The sequence below is a fragment of the Polistes canadensis genome, unplaced genomic scaffold (assembly GCF_001313835.1).
Source record: "Polistes canadensis isolate GaletaPanama2010 unplaced genomic scaffold, ASM131383v1 scaffold_476, whole genome shotgun sequence".
NCBI lineage: Eukaryota > Metazoa > Arthropoda > Insecta > Hymenoptera > Vespidae > Polistes > Polistes canadensis.
The window spans coordinates 17,214-31,342 of record NW_014570023.1 but is presented as its reverse complement, the minus strand read 5'-3'; the positions used below and the strand labels follow the sequence as shown (position 1 = coordinate 31,342).

The following is a 14,129-nucleotide window of genomic DNA, read 5'->3' as shown; positions in this document are numbered from 1 at the left end:
TGCTGAGGAAGTCTCAAATAGAGACGAAACGTTCAACGGATAAATATTGTGTTCATCTTAATTAAACCCGTCCAAAAAAACAACTTCCCTAAGAGTAAACTTAGTAATAATATTAATAAATTTTGGATAAGAAAAAAAATCTTGATTATATTAACATTATTCATTACATTTCTCTGCATTAGTTTTAGGCATCTGGAAAACTTTTACAGAAATTTAGGTGTATACTGATCATTGTCAAAAATATCAAAATGTAGATACAAATCCATACTAAATATCAGGAAGTTATTTAAAATTACTTGATGCGTCAACGGGCATAGCGCGGTAGCAGCACAAGCTCCTGCTCGATCATTTAGGTCGAGCAACGCTTAAGTACGATAACAACTTAGATGGGTGACCGCTTAAAAAAAATGAGAGAAAGAAGTGAATACTTTATGCCGTAAATTGGGAATCGCTTTGCTCGCGCATCGTAAATATTGACGACATCGTCGTTTCGATTTTTGGGTTCTATTGTAAAATTCACTCATCACTTCTCCCCAAAAGCGCTAAAAGAAGTATAACTTAAAAAATACAGGACTTTTGAAGTAGAGATATGACATACTTTAGATATTGAAATTTAGAAATTATGTAAACTTAAGATATGTAGCAATAGAAGCACCATTTGAGCATAATAAAAGTCTGCAGATAAACATTGTGGAAAAGTGAGCTCTGAACATTCGTATTAGGTTTGTTGCTTTTAAAAAAACTATGCGCTACTGCAACGAGTGTTAAATGTTTAAATGAGTGAAGTAAGTATATAAAACTTTATTTTATATTTACAAACAGAAACTTAAAAAAAAAAAAAAATTAAATACACTACCCCTTGTCCCTTAAAATCGGTTTCGAAATTGTTGCTTTAATTTAAGCGTTCAGCTGTGGAGTTTCAATTCAAATATAATATTTCTGTATCTGGTATTTTTCCTCTAGCTCTAGGTGATTTTTCTTTAACAAACCAGAAATGACGATATGTTCTAGCCTACTTGCTACTTTTTCATGGCTATTTTGACCAAATTTTGTCAAAATTATGTAATGAATTTACGCCTATCATTTCTAAAATTTCATCATAAATATCAAGTATTATAATATAGTGAGACAGTTCCGCAAACTGATCTGCGAATAAATTTTTTTTTCCGTAAGCAAGGAATTCACAATTCTGCGTTCCCACTTAATAAACGCTCGATAAAATCTCAGAGACTGTTCTGTGCATAGATTAAATATACGTATAAGTCATAAGTATATTACGTACATTTGCTTATATCCTTGGACCATGAACTGTTTCGCTTTCGACGTCTGTGGCTCATTTTCTTCCTTTGCTATGTTTTTTCTAATTTGCGGAGCATTTTGAATAAATAATTTCGATAATATTTGTCCTGGTGTCCCGAGAAATCTCATCATCTCTAATGATATTTTTTTGGCATTTTTACTTGTGATTAGGCACTAACGCTGTTAAGTATTAAAACACTAAAACAAGAATGAGTAAGTAAGAGAAGGAAAAGTGTACGTCGGAGCGGGGTCTAGTCAGCGTAAATTCTTTTAATTTTTTACTTAAGAATCTAATGAATAAGTGGCAACACTGTCGTGTAACTACAGGTAGTTTAAACATTTCAGGTAATAATTTTGCGGACAAAGAACGAGTAGAATAATACATTGTTCCATAGTAGAAACATTGGGACCATTTTAAAAAATCGTTATAAAAATTTAAACTTGTAGAACATTTCCTAAAGAAATGTAGATAAAATATTTTGTTTATTGTACATTATAAATTTTGTATATTGATTTAATACCAACGTTTTTTAATTAAACAATAAAGTAGCACCTTCTAGGATTTCCTTTTTTTTAAATTTAAAGTCAACGTCAATGCGATAAATATACCAGTTTCTATGATTTCATATTCTGTAATATAAATATACTTACCAGAAGTTGACCAATTTTCGTTAAGCCTCCTTAAAAAACTTTAAAAAGGTAATAGCAAGCCTATGTTAGATAAAAAATATAAACAGTCTTACTATAATGTATCATCCACGAATTAAAAAAACATAGTTCAAAAATAATTCCACATCCAATATGTCCTACTTATTGTGAGTAAAAATTATTATCAGATATTTTTCTATCAGTATAAAACTATAAATAACTAATTTTTCAAAAATAAATTTTCAATTATTGTTTATTAGTAAATTAACTTAAAATAATTATTGACTTACGATGCCATTGTTATTGCTAAACGCAATCATAGATATACTAAATACTATGTTCGCATTATTCCGTATTTACACGAATAGATAATATTTTGTTTAAAATTATATCAAGTATCTAAAAATGTGAATCAGTGTGTCTAACAAATCCTCAGTTTAATTAATATTTTGTTATAATAAGTTAAATCTAATAATTTTTGATATACATATATGAAAAGATTTCATACGTAGAAAATACATAATTAATGAAATATAAATTGACCAATCACTTAATATGGGCAATACAACAACTATAAAAAGAGCAACATATATAATAAGAAAAAGTAACTAAACTTTATACACTTCCTAACAGATTATAATTAATACAAAAAATCAAAACAATGTATAGAATGTCTAATTACGAGTGCTGTTTCGGTAATGTTGCGTCCCACCGCGTAGTAAAGAGTTTAATGTAAGTTTAAATTAATCTGTAAATCCTCCTTACAAGAGAGTTATCTAAAAAAAAACTAGTGTGCTTACTTATGTACGCACGTAAGAAGTTATATATCACACATTTGCGTAACAAAATAATTTTTTTCTTAGCTCATACGCCCACAATATTCCGCGGCTGTTTGGATAGATACTTTTTTTTAGATACATATTTGTAACGATAGTAATAGGAATTAAACTTCTCTGCATTAGTTTTAAAAATCTCGAAAACTAAAACAAAAATTTTAATGTATACTGATACTGATCAAAAAACAGCAAGAGATTATAGTTTAATAAGAATTATTGTAGAAAATAATTTATAAATAACAAAAATGAACTCTTTTTTCAATTCTTTCTATAGAATAATAAAGCACATATTTCTAGCGTGAAAAAAAAGAAGACGGTGTCTTCCAAAATCATTTATTATCTAACAGTGTCATCGAATTCTTTTTATCGTTGTTAAAAATAAAGAACTCTTTTTATCAGCAAAATAATTGATCACCATTGCGGAGAGAAAAAAATTGTCATATTTTTTAAATAAATATTTTTTAAAAGAATTATAAAACTGTTTCTTTCCAATGCGAAAATAATATTTTTACTTTTCAACAGATATATATCTTGCTTTTAGCTGGAACTGCATTATATTAGCATAATAATTGAAATAGAGTCTTTACAAAAGAAACATTAGTTAAAAGACTAGCGTTAACCATTAAAAAATAAAATTTAATTGCATAAATCCGTTGCTGGATCAAAATCTTTTTTTGATGGGTAACAGCTTTCCGGTCGATATCTAGGAGTGATTTCCTGAAAAGTAACGAAATGTGTAACAGAAAATCGAAGAAGCGCACGCTATTTGATTTGACCAATGAGCGCGCGCAGTAGCGAAAGAATTACTGTGTAGTAGTAGTAATCCATTTTAAGTGAGGCTGATACCACGTCGTACTGCAAACCAACATAGTGTGTGCTTGTGTGTGACAAAAAAAAGAAATAAAAATAGAGAAGAAAAACGCTTTAGCCGTGCCCTTATCTGTAGTTATAAAGTGATGAGTATAAAATTAAAGGATATATATTTATATGTTTAAACAATATACCTAATAAAATTTACTGTAAAGCGTCTTACAAATTTCATCATTTTTAAACAAAAAAATGCAGTTGCAGTTGCAGTAGCATATGCAGTTGCAGTTGCATGTGCAGTTGCATATGCAGTTGCAGTTGCATGTGCTGTTTCAGACTCAGTTGCAGTTGCATGTGCGTGTGCAGTTGCAAACGCAAGAAAAAATGTAAAAAAATATATAATAGCAAAAAATTCAGTTGTCGCTGCAAGTACGGCTGCAAATCCAGTTGCAGTTTCATGTGCGTAGCATGTGCAGGTAAAAATGTTAAAAAATATATATACAAAATAATGCAGTTGCAGTTGAAGAGGCATGTGCAGTTGCAGTTAGATGTGCAGTTGCATGTTTAGTGAAAGAGTCAAGAGCAGTTGCATGAAACTTTGCAGTTGCAGTAGCTGTTGCACTTGCAGTTGTAGATTAAGTTGCAGTTGCATGAGCAGTTGCAAATTAAGCAGCAGCTGCATATGCAGTGCATGCGCAGGAAAAAATGTAAAAAAATATATATTACCAAAAAGATGTAGTTGCAGTTTTAGTTGCATTCGCAGTTGCATGCTCAGTTGCATGTTAAGTGACATGTGACTTGCAGTGTCAGGTTCAATTTCATGTGCAGTTGCATTAGCAGTTTCCCTTGCCTGTGCATATGCAGAGGCAGTTGCAGTCCTATGTGTGTTGCATGTGCAAATAAAAATGTTAAAAAATATGTATATATACAAAATAATGCAGTTGTAGTTGCATTTGCATGTGCAGTTGCAGTTACATGTGCATTAGCATTTTTAGTAAAAAAGTCAGGGGCAGTTTTATGTCCAGTAGCAGTTGCATGAGCCTTTGCAGTTGCAGTTGCCGTTGCATTTGCAGTTGCAGGTAAAGATAAAGTTCTAGTAGCATGTGCAGTAGTAGTTGCTGTTTCTGTTGCATGTGCAGTTTCAGGTGCAGTTGTTGATGCACTTGCATTTTCAGGTTCATGTGCAGTTGCAGTTGCATTTGCCGTTTCATGTGCTATTGCAGTAGCAGTTTTTGTAGCATTTTCAATTGGTATGGAATTTGCAGCTGCAGTTGGCTCTGCTGTAGAAGTCTCAGTTGCTGTTGCATTTGCAGTTGCCAGTGTATGTGCAAAGGCAGTTGCAGTTACAGTAGTAGTTGCATTTGCATTTGCGATTGCATGTGCGGTTGCAGTAGCACTTGCACTTGCATGTGTAGTAGCAAGTGCATGAGCAATTGCAGTTTTGGTAGCATTTACAGTTGCTGTTGCATATGCAGATTTAATTGTATGTGCAGTATCAGTTGCAGTTTTATTTACAGTAGTATAAGCGGTTTCAGTTTCAGTTTCTCTTGCATGTGCAATTGCAGGAATTGTTGAAGTTGCAGTAGATGTTTAATGTGCAGTTGCAGGTGCATTTGCAATTGCAGTGACAGTCATAGTTGCAGTTTCAGTTGCAGTAGCTAATGCAAATACAGTTGCATGTGCCGGTGCAGTTTTAGTTGTAGCTGCATTTGCAGTTGCCAATGCACGTATAGTTAAAGTTGCACTTGCAGTTGCATGTGTAGTAGCAGGTGCATGTGCAGTGGCAGTTTTAGTAGGATTTTCAGTTGCTGTTGCATTAGCATATTTAAAGACATGTGCAGTTGCAGTTGCAGTTGCATTTAGAGTAGCATATGAAGTTGCAGCTGCAGTTGCATAGGCAGTAGTGGTTGCAGTTGTAGTTAGAGTTGTAGTTGCAGTTCAATATTCTCGTGACTGTGCCGTTGCTGTTGCATAGAGCGTAGGAGTTGCATTTGCTGTTGCATGATAAATTGCATGTGCAAGTGTAGTAGCACTGGTAGTTGTATTTGCGGTTGCAGAGTCAGTGGCAGCAGCAATTTTAGTAGCATTTGCAGATGCAGGCAAAGGTAAAGTTCTAGTAGCATGTGCAGTCGTAGTTGCTGTTTCTGTTGCATGTGCAGTTTCAGGTGCACATTTTGGTGCATTTGGATTTTCAGGTGCATGTGCAGTTGCTGTTTCATTTGCCGTGGCATGTTCTACTGCAGTAACAGTTTTTGTGGCATTTTTGTTATTTGTTGAATTTGCAGAGGCATAGGCGTATGCAGTTACAGTTGTAGTGGCAGCTGCAGTTGCATTTGTTGTAGCAGTCTTAGTTGCTGTAGCATATGCAGATGCAAGTTTATATGAAGTGGCAGTTGCAGTTACTGATGCAATTGCATTTGCATCTGCGATTGCATGTGCGGTTGCAGTTGCACTTGCACTTACATGTGTAGTAGCAGGTGCTTGTGCAGTTGCAGTATTGGTAGCATTTTCAGTTGCTGTGGCATATGCCGATCCAATTGTATGTGCAGTATCAGTTGCAGTTTTATTGTCAGTAGAATGTGCAGTTGCTGTTGCAGTTGCTTTTGCATGTGAAGTTGCAGACACTGTTGCAGTGGCAGTAGATGTCTAAGTGCAGTTGTTGGTAGATGTGCAGTTGCAGGTACAGTTGCCCTTGCGGTGTCATTTGCCGTTGCGGTTGCAGTTTCCGTTTCATGGTCGGTTGCAGGGGCATTTTCAGTTGCAGTTGCTGAAGCATGTGCATTAAAAGATTTTGTTGCAGTTGCAGTAGCCGTTCTATGTGCAGGTGTAGGTGAATGTGCATTTGCAGGAACTGTTGCAGTAGCAGTTGCATTTGCCTGGGCAGTTGCAGTTATCGTTGCTTAGTCTGTTCCAGGTGTATTTGCAGTTGCAGTAACAGTTTTTGGTGCTTGTGCAAGTGCAGGTTCTTTTTTATTTACAGTTGCTGTACTATGGGCAGTTGTCGGTTAATGTGCATTTGCAGGTACTGTTGTAGTATTAGTTGCATTTTCGTTTGCAGTAGCAGTAACTGTGGCATATGTAGGTTTAAGTGCATTTGCAGTTGCAGGTGCAGTTTTAATGGCAGTTTTATGTGCTTTTGCAGTTTTAGTTGCTGTTGAATGGACGGCTGCAGGTGCATGTGCAGTTGCAGTAACAGTTGCCGATGCATGTGCAAGTGCAGGTTCTGTTGCTGTTGCAGTAGCCGTTCCATGTATATGTGCAAGTGCAGTTGCATTTGCCGTTGCAGTAGCAGTTGCCGATGCATGTGCACTTGCCAAGGCTTATACAGTTGCAGTTAAATTGTATTTTGCAGTTCTATTTGCAGATGGAGGCAAAGATGATTTTGCAGTTGCATGTTTAGTGGTAGTTGCAGTCAATAGCTAAAATGCAGTCGCAGTGGCTGTTGCATTTGACGTTTAATGTGCAGTTTCAGATGCAGTACCATTTACACGTGCTATTAGAGTTGCATTTGTTGTTGCATGTGCATGTGCAGTAGCAGTGGCAATTGCATTTGCAGTTTCATGTTCAGTTGCTATTGCAGTTACTGATGCATTTGCAATTGCCGGTGCAAGGGCAATTGCAATTGCATTTGCCGTAGCATGTGCAGTGCCATTTGCAGTTGCCGATGCACGTGCAATAGCGTGTGCAATTGTAGTTGCAGTTGCAGTTGTATTTGCAGTACCACTGACAGTTGCCGGTAAAGATGCAGTTGCAGTTGCTTGTGCAGATGTAACTATATATGCATTGGCAGTTGCAGTAGCATTTTCAGTTTCAGTTTTTTTACAGTTGCTAAGGCAAGTTTAATTGCATTTGCCGTTGCAATTGCAGTTGCTGTTGTATGTGCAGTTGCTGTTGTATGTGCAGTGGTTACTACGTTTGCAGTGGCATTTGCTGTTGCATTTGCAGAAGCCGTTGCATGTGTAGGTTTAGATGCATTTGCAGTGATTGGTGCAGTTGTGTGTGCCCTCGCCCCTGTTGGCAGGGGGCAGCAGAATTCTCCTACAGTATTCCCTGCTTGTCGTAAGAGGCGACTAAAAGGAAAGGTATGTATAGTGTGTGATTTATCTCGTATGGCTATTCCTATATTTACCGCTTTCTGTCCCATCTTTGTTTATTTTTTTCTTTTCCTTCTTCTCTTGCTTTCGTTCCTTTCCCTTTTGCTAAGGTTTTTTATCCCATATTTTTACAGAATTACAAAAATATAGAGGGTACAACTTTAGCAGCAAACCGGTGGGGGAGGGAGACCCACACAACGGCGGAGTTTGGTGGTGGTAGGACAGACAACCCTCTGTCGTTATCAGACGACTGTCAGGAGTCAGGGGTAGGCAACCTGGCCCCATCTCTGGTTAATGTATCGAGAAGTTGTTTACAGTTAGCAAACCTGGCTTGTGGACCAACCAATGCTTCTGGAAGGAAAGACGGTCTAGAGGAGTAGCAACGAGCTGCCAGAGCATTCAAAGCTTTAAGGCTATCCGGCTCGCGCTCACCATTCAAGACGATGAGCAGCAAGAGAATAAGGCTGACCATGGTGTCTGCGGAGGAGAAAGACTGTATGATCGTCGAAATGGTCCCACCGGGGAAGGAGTTTGTCATCCCTGGGAAGGAGGTAGAAAGCAGCCGCTCTCTTTCAGCTATAGAGTCTGGGAGGCTGACCATCAAGTTGAGGGAGCTCTTGATGGGAGAAGAGGCGGAGCGGGCGCGGTCCTCTAATTTGAAGGGGGAAGTGTCTAGCCGCATAAAGAGGAACATCAGAGGGGCCTTGAAGATCGCGGACGAAATAGACGCCCGGCTAGGGAAGCTTTAGTGTGCATCTTCCTCTAAGACGGAGACGGTGAGCCAGCTGAGGGCCGAGGTTAGCATGGGGGGGGGGCCCAAAAGAGAAGCATAAAGGAGGACTGTGGTAAGCTTAGGAGGGAGCTTAAGAAGAAGGAGGCCACTATTACACGTGTTCAGGGTGAGGTTAGAGCCTTGAGCAAAAGAGGGCTAGTGAACCCTCGGGCAGGAAGACACCGGCCATCGACGAGAGGCTAAATGCCGCCAGATCTAGCTCGAACGCGGACATCAGCAGCGTAATAACGGTGCTGAGAGAGTTTAACAAGGGTACGGAGGTGTAAAAGCAGTCCAATAGGGAGCTGTAGAGTGCTGTACGCGCTTTAGCTAACCGACCGCACCGAAGGCCACTGTTGGGGTCAGTTTTGGAGCCTCCCCCCACCCCGAACATTGTACGCGTCCCTGTCCAGCACGCTCCGACCCCGGTTCCCCTCGCTTCTGGGGATGGGTTCGTAGAGGTAGTTGGTGGGAAGAAGAGAAGTGGCAGCTCTGGACAGCGGCAGCGCAACAGACCCTGGGCAGCCTAGATGGAACACAAGAAAAGCAGCCTGCTAGCACGGATACGGCCGAGGACAAAAGGAAGGCCAAGAAGAAATCTAGGAAAAAGACGCGGAAGAGGAACCACAAGGGGAGAATCAGAGAGACTGCGGCGGTCTCTCTGGTATGTAAGGAAGCAGCCACCTACCGGGATGCTCTCGTCAAGGCGAGGGAGAGCATCAACCTGAAGGAGCTGAGCCAGGAAACGATGACCGTCTGGAGGGGGCTCACTGGAGCCTTTATCTAGGGCATCAAGGGCAAGGAGGCGGCTGCCAAAGCGGACCGGATGGCTGAGGCCCTCAAGAAGACGGTCCCGGAGGAAAAGGTCTCCAGGCAGGATGGGTACAACTAGGCTTGTGGGGATGGACCCGGGACTAAATGCCACCATTATAAGGAATGCCCTACTAGAACTGAATAGGGGCGTAAACCCTAACAACATCAAGGTGGGAGATATAAGGGCCGGGAGGGGAAAACTGGGGGAGACTGTTGTCACTGCTCCGCTGGCGACGATTCAGGCGGCCCTGAATAAGGGCAAGATTTGCTTCGGCTGGTGCACGGCTTGGGTCGTCAGCCTGCGGCAGCGGCTGCTGCAGTGTAACCGTTGCTTGGTCAAGGGACATGTCGCAGCGGGATGCCCGAGTGCGGTTGACAGGGCAATCCTGTGTTATAGATGTGGGCGACCAGACCATGTAGCTAAGAATTGCGTAAACAGGATTGAGTGCATGGTCTGCAAGGATGCCGGCGGCAATAGTGTGAACCATCGTGCGGGGTCCTGGGAGTGTCCGGTAGTGCCGCCGCGTAAAACTGGGACGGGAGTGTTTGTGTCCGCGAGTGCGCGTAGTGCGAAAGTGTCAGCGAGTGCGCGTGGGGATGGACCTACCGGAGGTCCTGCTAGTGCGGGTACCAAAAACAGGGAAACCATGGAGGTGGACCAAGTGGACCTATTTATTCCTGCAAGTGGGAATAGAAAAGGGAGTGAGAACTGGCAGGATTAGCCTAGGACTGGAGAAGGGACCACTAGCTGCAGTAGTGGCGGTAAGTGAGAACTGCATTTAGATAAATTGGAACCATGCGCGCGGTGCGCAAAAATTGTTAACGCAGCGCATGCGCAAGGACAGGGTTGGGGTTGCCATCATTACAGAACCGTGGTGGCTGCCCCCAGGGAACGAGAAATAACTCTCGTCCCGGAGGGGGGCTCCGCGTACTGCGGTGCTGCTGGGTGAAAGCGGAAGACCCTGTAGCCTAGTGTGCAGGGGTTCCTTTTTTGTTGCCGTCAAATAGAGGGACTGGCTGGTAGTTTCCGTCTGCTTTTTCCCCAGCGAGGTAATTGGTAAGTTAAGTAGACTCCTGGACGAGCTCGAAGAGCTTTTGGGAAGATATCCCACCCTTTCAGCACTGGTAACTGGTGATTTCAATGCCCGGGCTCCTAGGTGGAACTTTGAGGGCACGGGTAACCTAAGAGGAGAGTTACTCTGCCTGAGGGCCAATAGATTGGACTTGCATCTCTCCAATCGGGTTAGCCGCCCCACGACCGGAAGGGTCGAGCGTTATCGACTTTACGTGGGGCTCACTAGCTGCTAGTGTCCGCTTATCGGAATGGAGGGTAGATGAGGCAGAGTCCCTTTCAGACCATTGTTATGTCTTGTTTAAGTACAGGCATGAGGCGACTGGTGTCCGAAGCTTACACTCACAGGATAAGACTTTCTCTCAGTGAAATTTAAGGGCCGTAGACAATGACGATCTTGCCGCTGCCCTCATATCGGGTGAGTGGACGCGTCCGAAGAACGGTGACGATACGCGTCTGAGGAACGCTGATTGTGCGCGAGTGCTGGTGAAGTGGGTGCGCGATACACTGAGGGGTGCCTGTGACATGGCTATGCTGAGGATAAACGGCAAGATGGACGGGAGAAGGAAGGTGTCGTGGTGGTCGCAGGAACTTGCAGCTCTCAGGGCGGCGGCAACTGCGGCAAGAAGGCGCTACTTAAGGTTCAGGCGAAGAGGGGATTAAGGGAGGATAGAGCGCTGCCTGCGGACTGCGAAGAAGGATCTGAAGCGGGCCATCAAGAGGGCAAAGACCCTGGCCTTGCGGGAGTTCCTGGCTACGCCAAAGTCGGATCTCTGTGGGGCAGACCCTACCGACTTGTCATCGGAAAGCTGAGACCCTACGCGGTGCCGTTTACCGAGGTACCGAAACCGGACTTGCTGGACCGTGTGTTAGGGGGTTTCTTCCCATTAATGGACTGGGACGGTTCAGCTGGGAGGCGCAGTGTGCCAGTGAATGGCGCTGCAGTTACGACAGGAAAAATGCTTGCTGCGGCCAAGAAGATCAACGCTAGAGAAGCTCTGGGGCCGGACGCCGTCCCAGACGCGGTAGTGAGGATAGCGGCTGCACACTGTGGGCCTGGCCTGGCAGTACTGTTTACGGAGTGCTTAAGGACCAGCAGCTTTCCAGGGGCCTGGAAGAGGACCAGGCAGGTCCTCATCAAAAAGAAACAGGATGCGCACCTAGACGACTTGCCTGGTTCCTACAGGCTGATTTATCTGCTTGACGAGGTGGGCAAGCTGCTGGAAAGAGTGATGGTTTCAAAGATTAATAAGTTCCTGGTGGGGGAAGGGGTCTACTCTCGCCGGCTCAACACGGCTTTCGGGTTGGTCGCTCGACGGTGGACGCCCTCTTGGTCGTAAGGGACATAATTCACGAAAACGTGGACGGTGAGCAGGTTAGGATTCTTGTGTCATGGGACATAAGTAACGCGTTTAACTCGCTTTCGTGGGCCACCATATTTAGGGCAATGGAAGACAAAGGCCTCTCTACGTATAAGATGAACCTTATAAGAAGTTATCTATCGGATCGGTCTTTGGTGTTTGTAGGGAGACAGGGTCAGGTAATCGAACAACTAGTGACGTGTGGGGTGCCGCAGGGGTCGATACTGGGACCGACACTGTGAAACATAGCGTCCTCCGTGTCGCGCTGCCGGGGGGCACCAGTGTTGTCTGTTACGCAGATGTCACGGCCCTCCTAGCGGTTAGGCAGGACCTGCCTCGGGCAATTGCGAATGCGAAACGAGACCTCGAAGTGCTTGTGGGTGCGATTAAGGGGCATGGCCTCCAGGTGGCGCCGCACAAAACAGAGGCAATAGCCTTCCCTGCCTCTGCCCTCTGCAGACGCAAGAGTGCTTAGCTCCCTGTCATTAAAATTAGGGGGTCTCGTGTTAGCTTGAAACCCAGTGTTAAATACCTTGTATTATTACCTTGTAGTATTAGACTTTGACCTAACGTTCAGGCCCCACTTTCAGGCCTTGAATCCTAAGGCGGAGGGGACCCTTCGGTCACTTAGGAGGCTCCTTCCGAACCTCCATGCACTGAGGGAAAAGAAACGGCGCCTCTACCGCAGCATGATCCACTTGGTCCTTCTTTATTAAGCTCCGGTGTGGTAGCGCTGTTGTGGAGGACTTCAGAATAAGGCAGTTACAAAGGAAGGTGGCGATCAGGGTTGTGTTGCGCTTATAGAACGGCTTCCTTCCATGCAGCAATGATGGTTGCGGGGGTCATTCCCCTTGGTCATCTTGCGTCGCGGCTTGCGGAGGCTTATGCGGCCCATGGGAGTGCGGAAGGACCAGTCCTTCCGGGCACCAAGGCGGCGTTTGGTGCCTTCGCGAGGTGGGGTGCGGTTGTTGCATAGAGGAAAGAGGAGTTAAGTTTGGTTGGAGTTCCGGGGGAGACAGGGGTGCGCGTGAGGGCAGCTATTGCTGATGGGTTAGTTGAGTGGGTTGAGAGGCCGTTCTCTATCAGCACAACCTTTCACACAACTCAGCTGATGACCAGCCATAGCTGTTTTTCGGCGTACCTATATAGAATAGGTAAAGCTGCATCTCCGCGATGCTTTTATTGTAGGGTTAGTAAGGACGACGAGGATCACACCCTGATAGTCTGCCGAACGTGCACGAATGAGAGGAATGCTCTGATTGGGGAGTAAAGGAGTTATGGGGGGGGGGGGGTGCGGCTCTCCCTTCCCGGTATAATCAGAGAATCACTGAATATGCCGGGTGGGTGGGCTACATTCCAGTCCTTTGCGGAACTTGTGATGCGGAAGAAGAAGGATGATGGGAGGGAGAGAGAATGGATGAATGTGAGAAAGATGCATGCGTGGCCGCAGAGGGGACTTGTACCTTAGCGGCTTCCCCAAGCGAGACTTTGGGTGGCCTAGGCGGCGAATGGCCGAGTCCTGTGCGCCGCTTCCCCCTCATGGAGTAAGAACCAGTATAAGTGAATAGGCCTATCCTGCACGTCACGTTACGGATGGCTGGGCTAACTGTTGAGTGCGCCTCAGTATGCGTGGCTTCAGCGATACTAAGGGGAATGTACCTGTTGAGTGCGATCTGATGTAGGAGTGATGTGTGAGAGTGAGTGTCGAGAGCATGGCGAATTCCGTCCAGACTTGTCTGGGAAGGAGGCATTTAGTATGGTATGCATGAACCGTGTTTTCCGTCTGCCTCCTTCTTTGCATATTAGTCTTAGATTCAGGTGGGGTTTTTAATCGGTGGGAATCCGAGACTCCCCTTATTACCGGGCCCAGGACGCCTTTTGAAGGTTTTTCCCCCTGACGTAAAAAAAAAAAAAAAGCAGTTGTGTGTTCTGTTGCAGTTTTAGTTGCTGTTGAATGGTCAGCTGCCGGTGCATGAGCAGTTGCAGTCACAGGTTTAGTTGCAGTGGCAGTTGCAGTTGCAGTTGCCTGTGAAGTTGCAGTTGCATCTGCAGTAACAAGTACAGTAAAAGTTGCAGTTGCAATTACTGTTGCTTTTGCAAAAGTTGTTGCATGTGTAGGTGTAGGTTTATTTAGAGTTGCAGGTGCAGTAGCAATAGCAGTTGTATGTGTTGTTGCAGTTGCAGTTGCTGTTCTATGGTCGGTTGCAGGTTCATGTGACATTAAAGTAGCAGTTGTAGTTGCAGTTGCATTTGCTGTTGCATGGTCAGTTGTAGGTGCTTGTGCAGTTGAAGTTGCAGTTGCAGTTGCAGTAACAGATTCTGTTGCATTGTCATTTGTAGGAGCATGTGCAGATGCAGTTGCAGTTGTAATTGCAGTAACAGGTTCTGTTGCATTGTCATTTGTAGGTGCATGTGCAAATGCAGTTG

The 14,129-nt window shown here is 43.7% G+C and overlaps 2 protein-coding genes across 2 annotated transcripts in view; both read right to left on the bottom strand.

Annotated features, from left to right (window-relative positions):
- Nucleotides 1–5,059, bottom strand: part of LOC106792572 — a 12,369-nt gene extending 7,310 nt beyond the window's left edge. Inside the window, exons 1-2 of the mRNA XM_014759041.1 lie at nucleotides 5,046–5,059; nucleotides 4,566–4,992 (exon numbers count right to left, since the gene is read on the bottom strand). Of these exons, the coding sequence (XP_014614527.1) occupies nucleotides 4,566–4,992; nucleotides 5,046–5,059 (441 nt within the window). The remainder of the gene's footprint in view (nucleotides 1–4,565; nucleotides 4,993–5,045) is intronic.
- Nucleotides 5,060–5,180: 121 nt separating this feature from the next.
- LOC106792570 (uncharacterized protein YBL113C-like) lies at nucleotides 5,181–8,156 on the bottom strand. The gene is made up of 6 exons (XM_014759040.1): nucleotides 8,011–8,156; nucleotides 7,072–7,418; nucleotides 6,617–6,909; nucleotides 6,214–6,466; nucleotides 5,624–6,106; nucleotides 5,181–5,473 (listed from the first exon to the last, which is right to left on the bottom strand). Exons 1-6 carry the CDS (start codon nucleotides 8,154–8,156, stop codon nucleotides 5,181–5,183), a joined length of 1,815 nt encoding a protein of 604 aa, XP_014614526.1.
- Nucleotides 8,157–14,129: the final 5,973 nt, after the last annotated feature.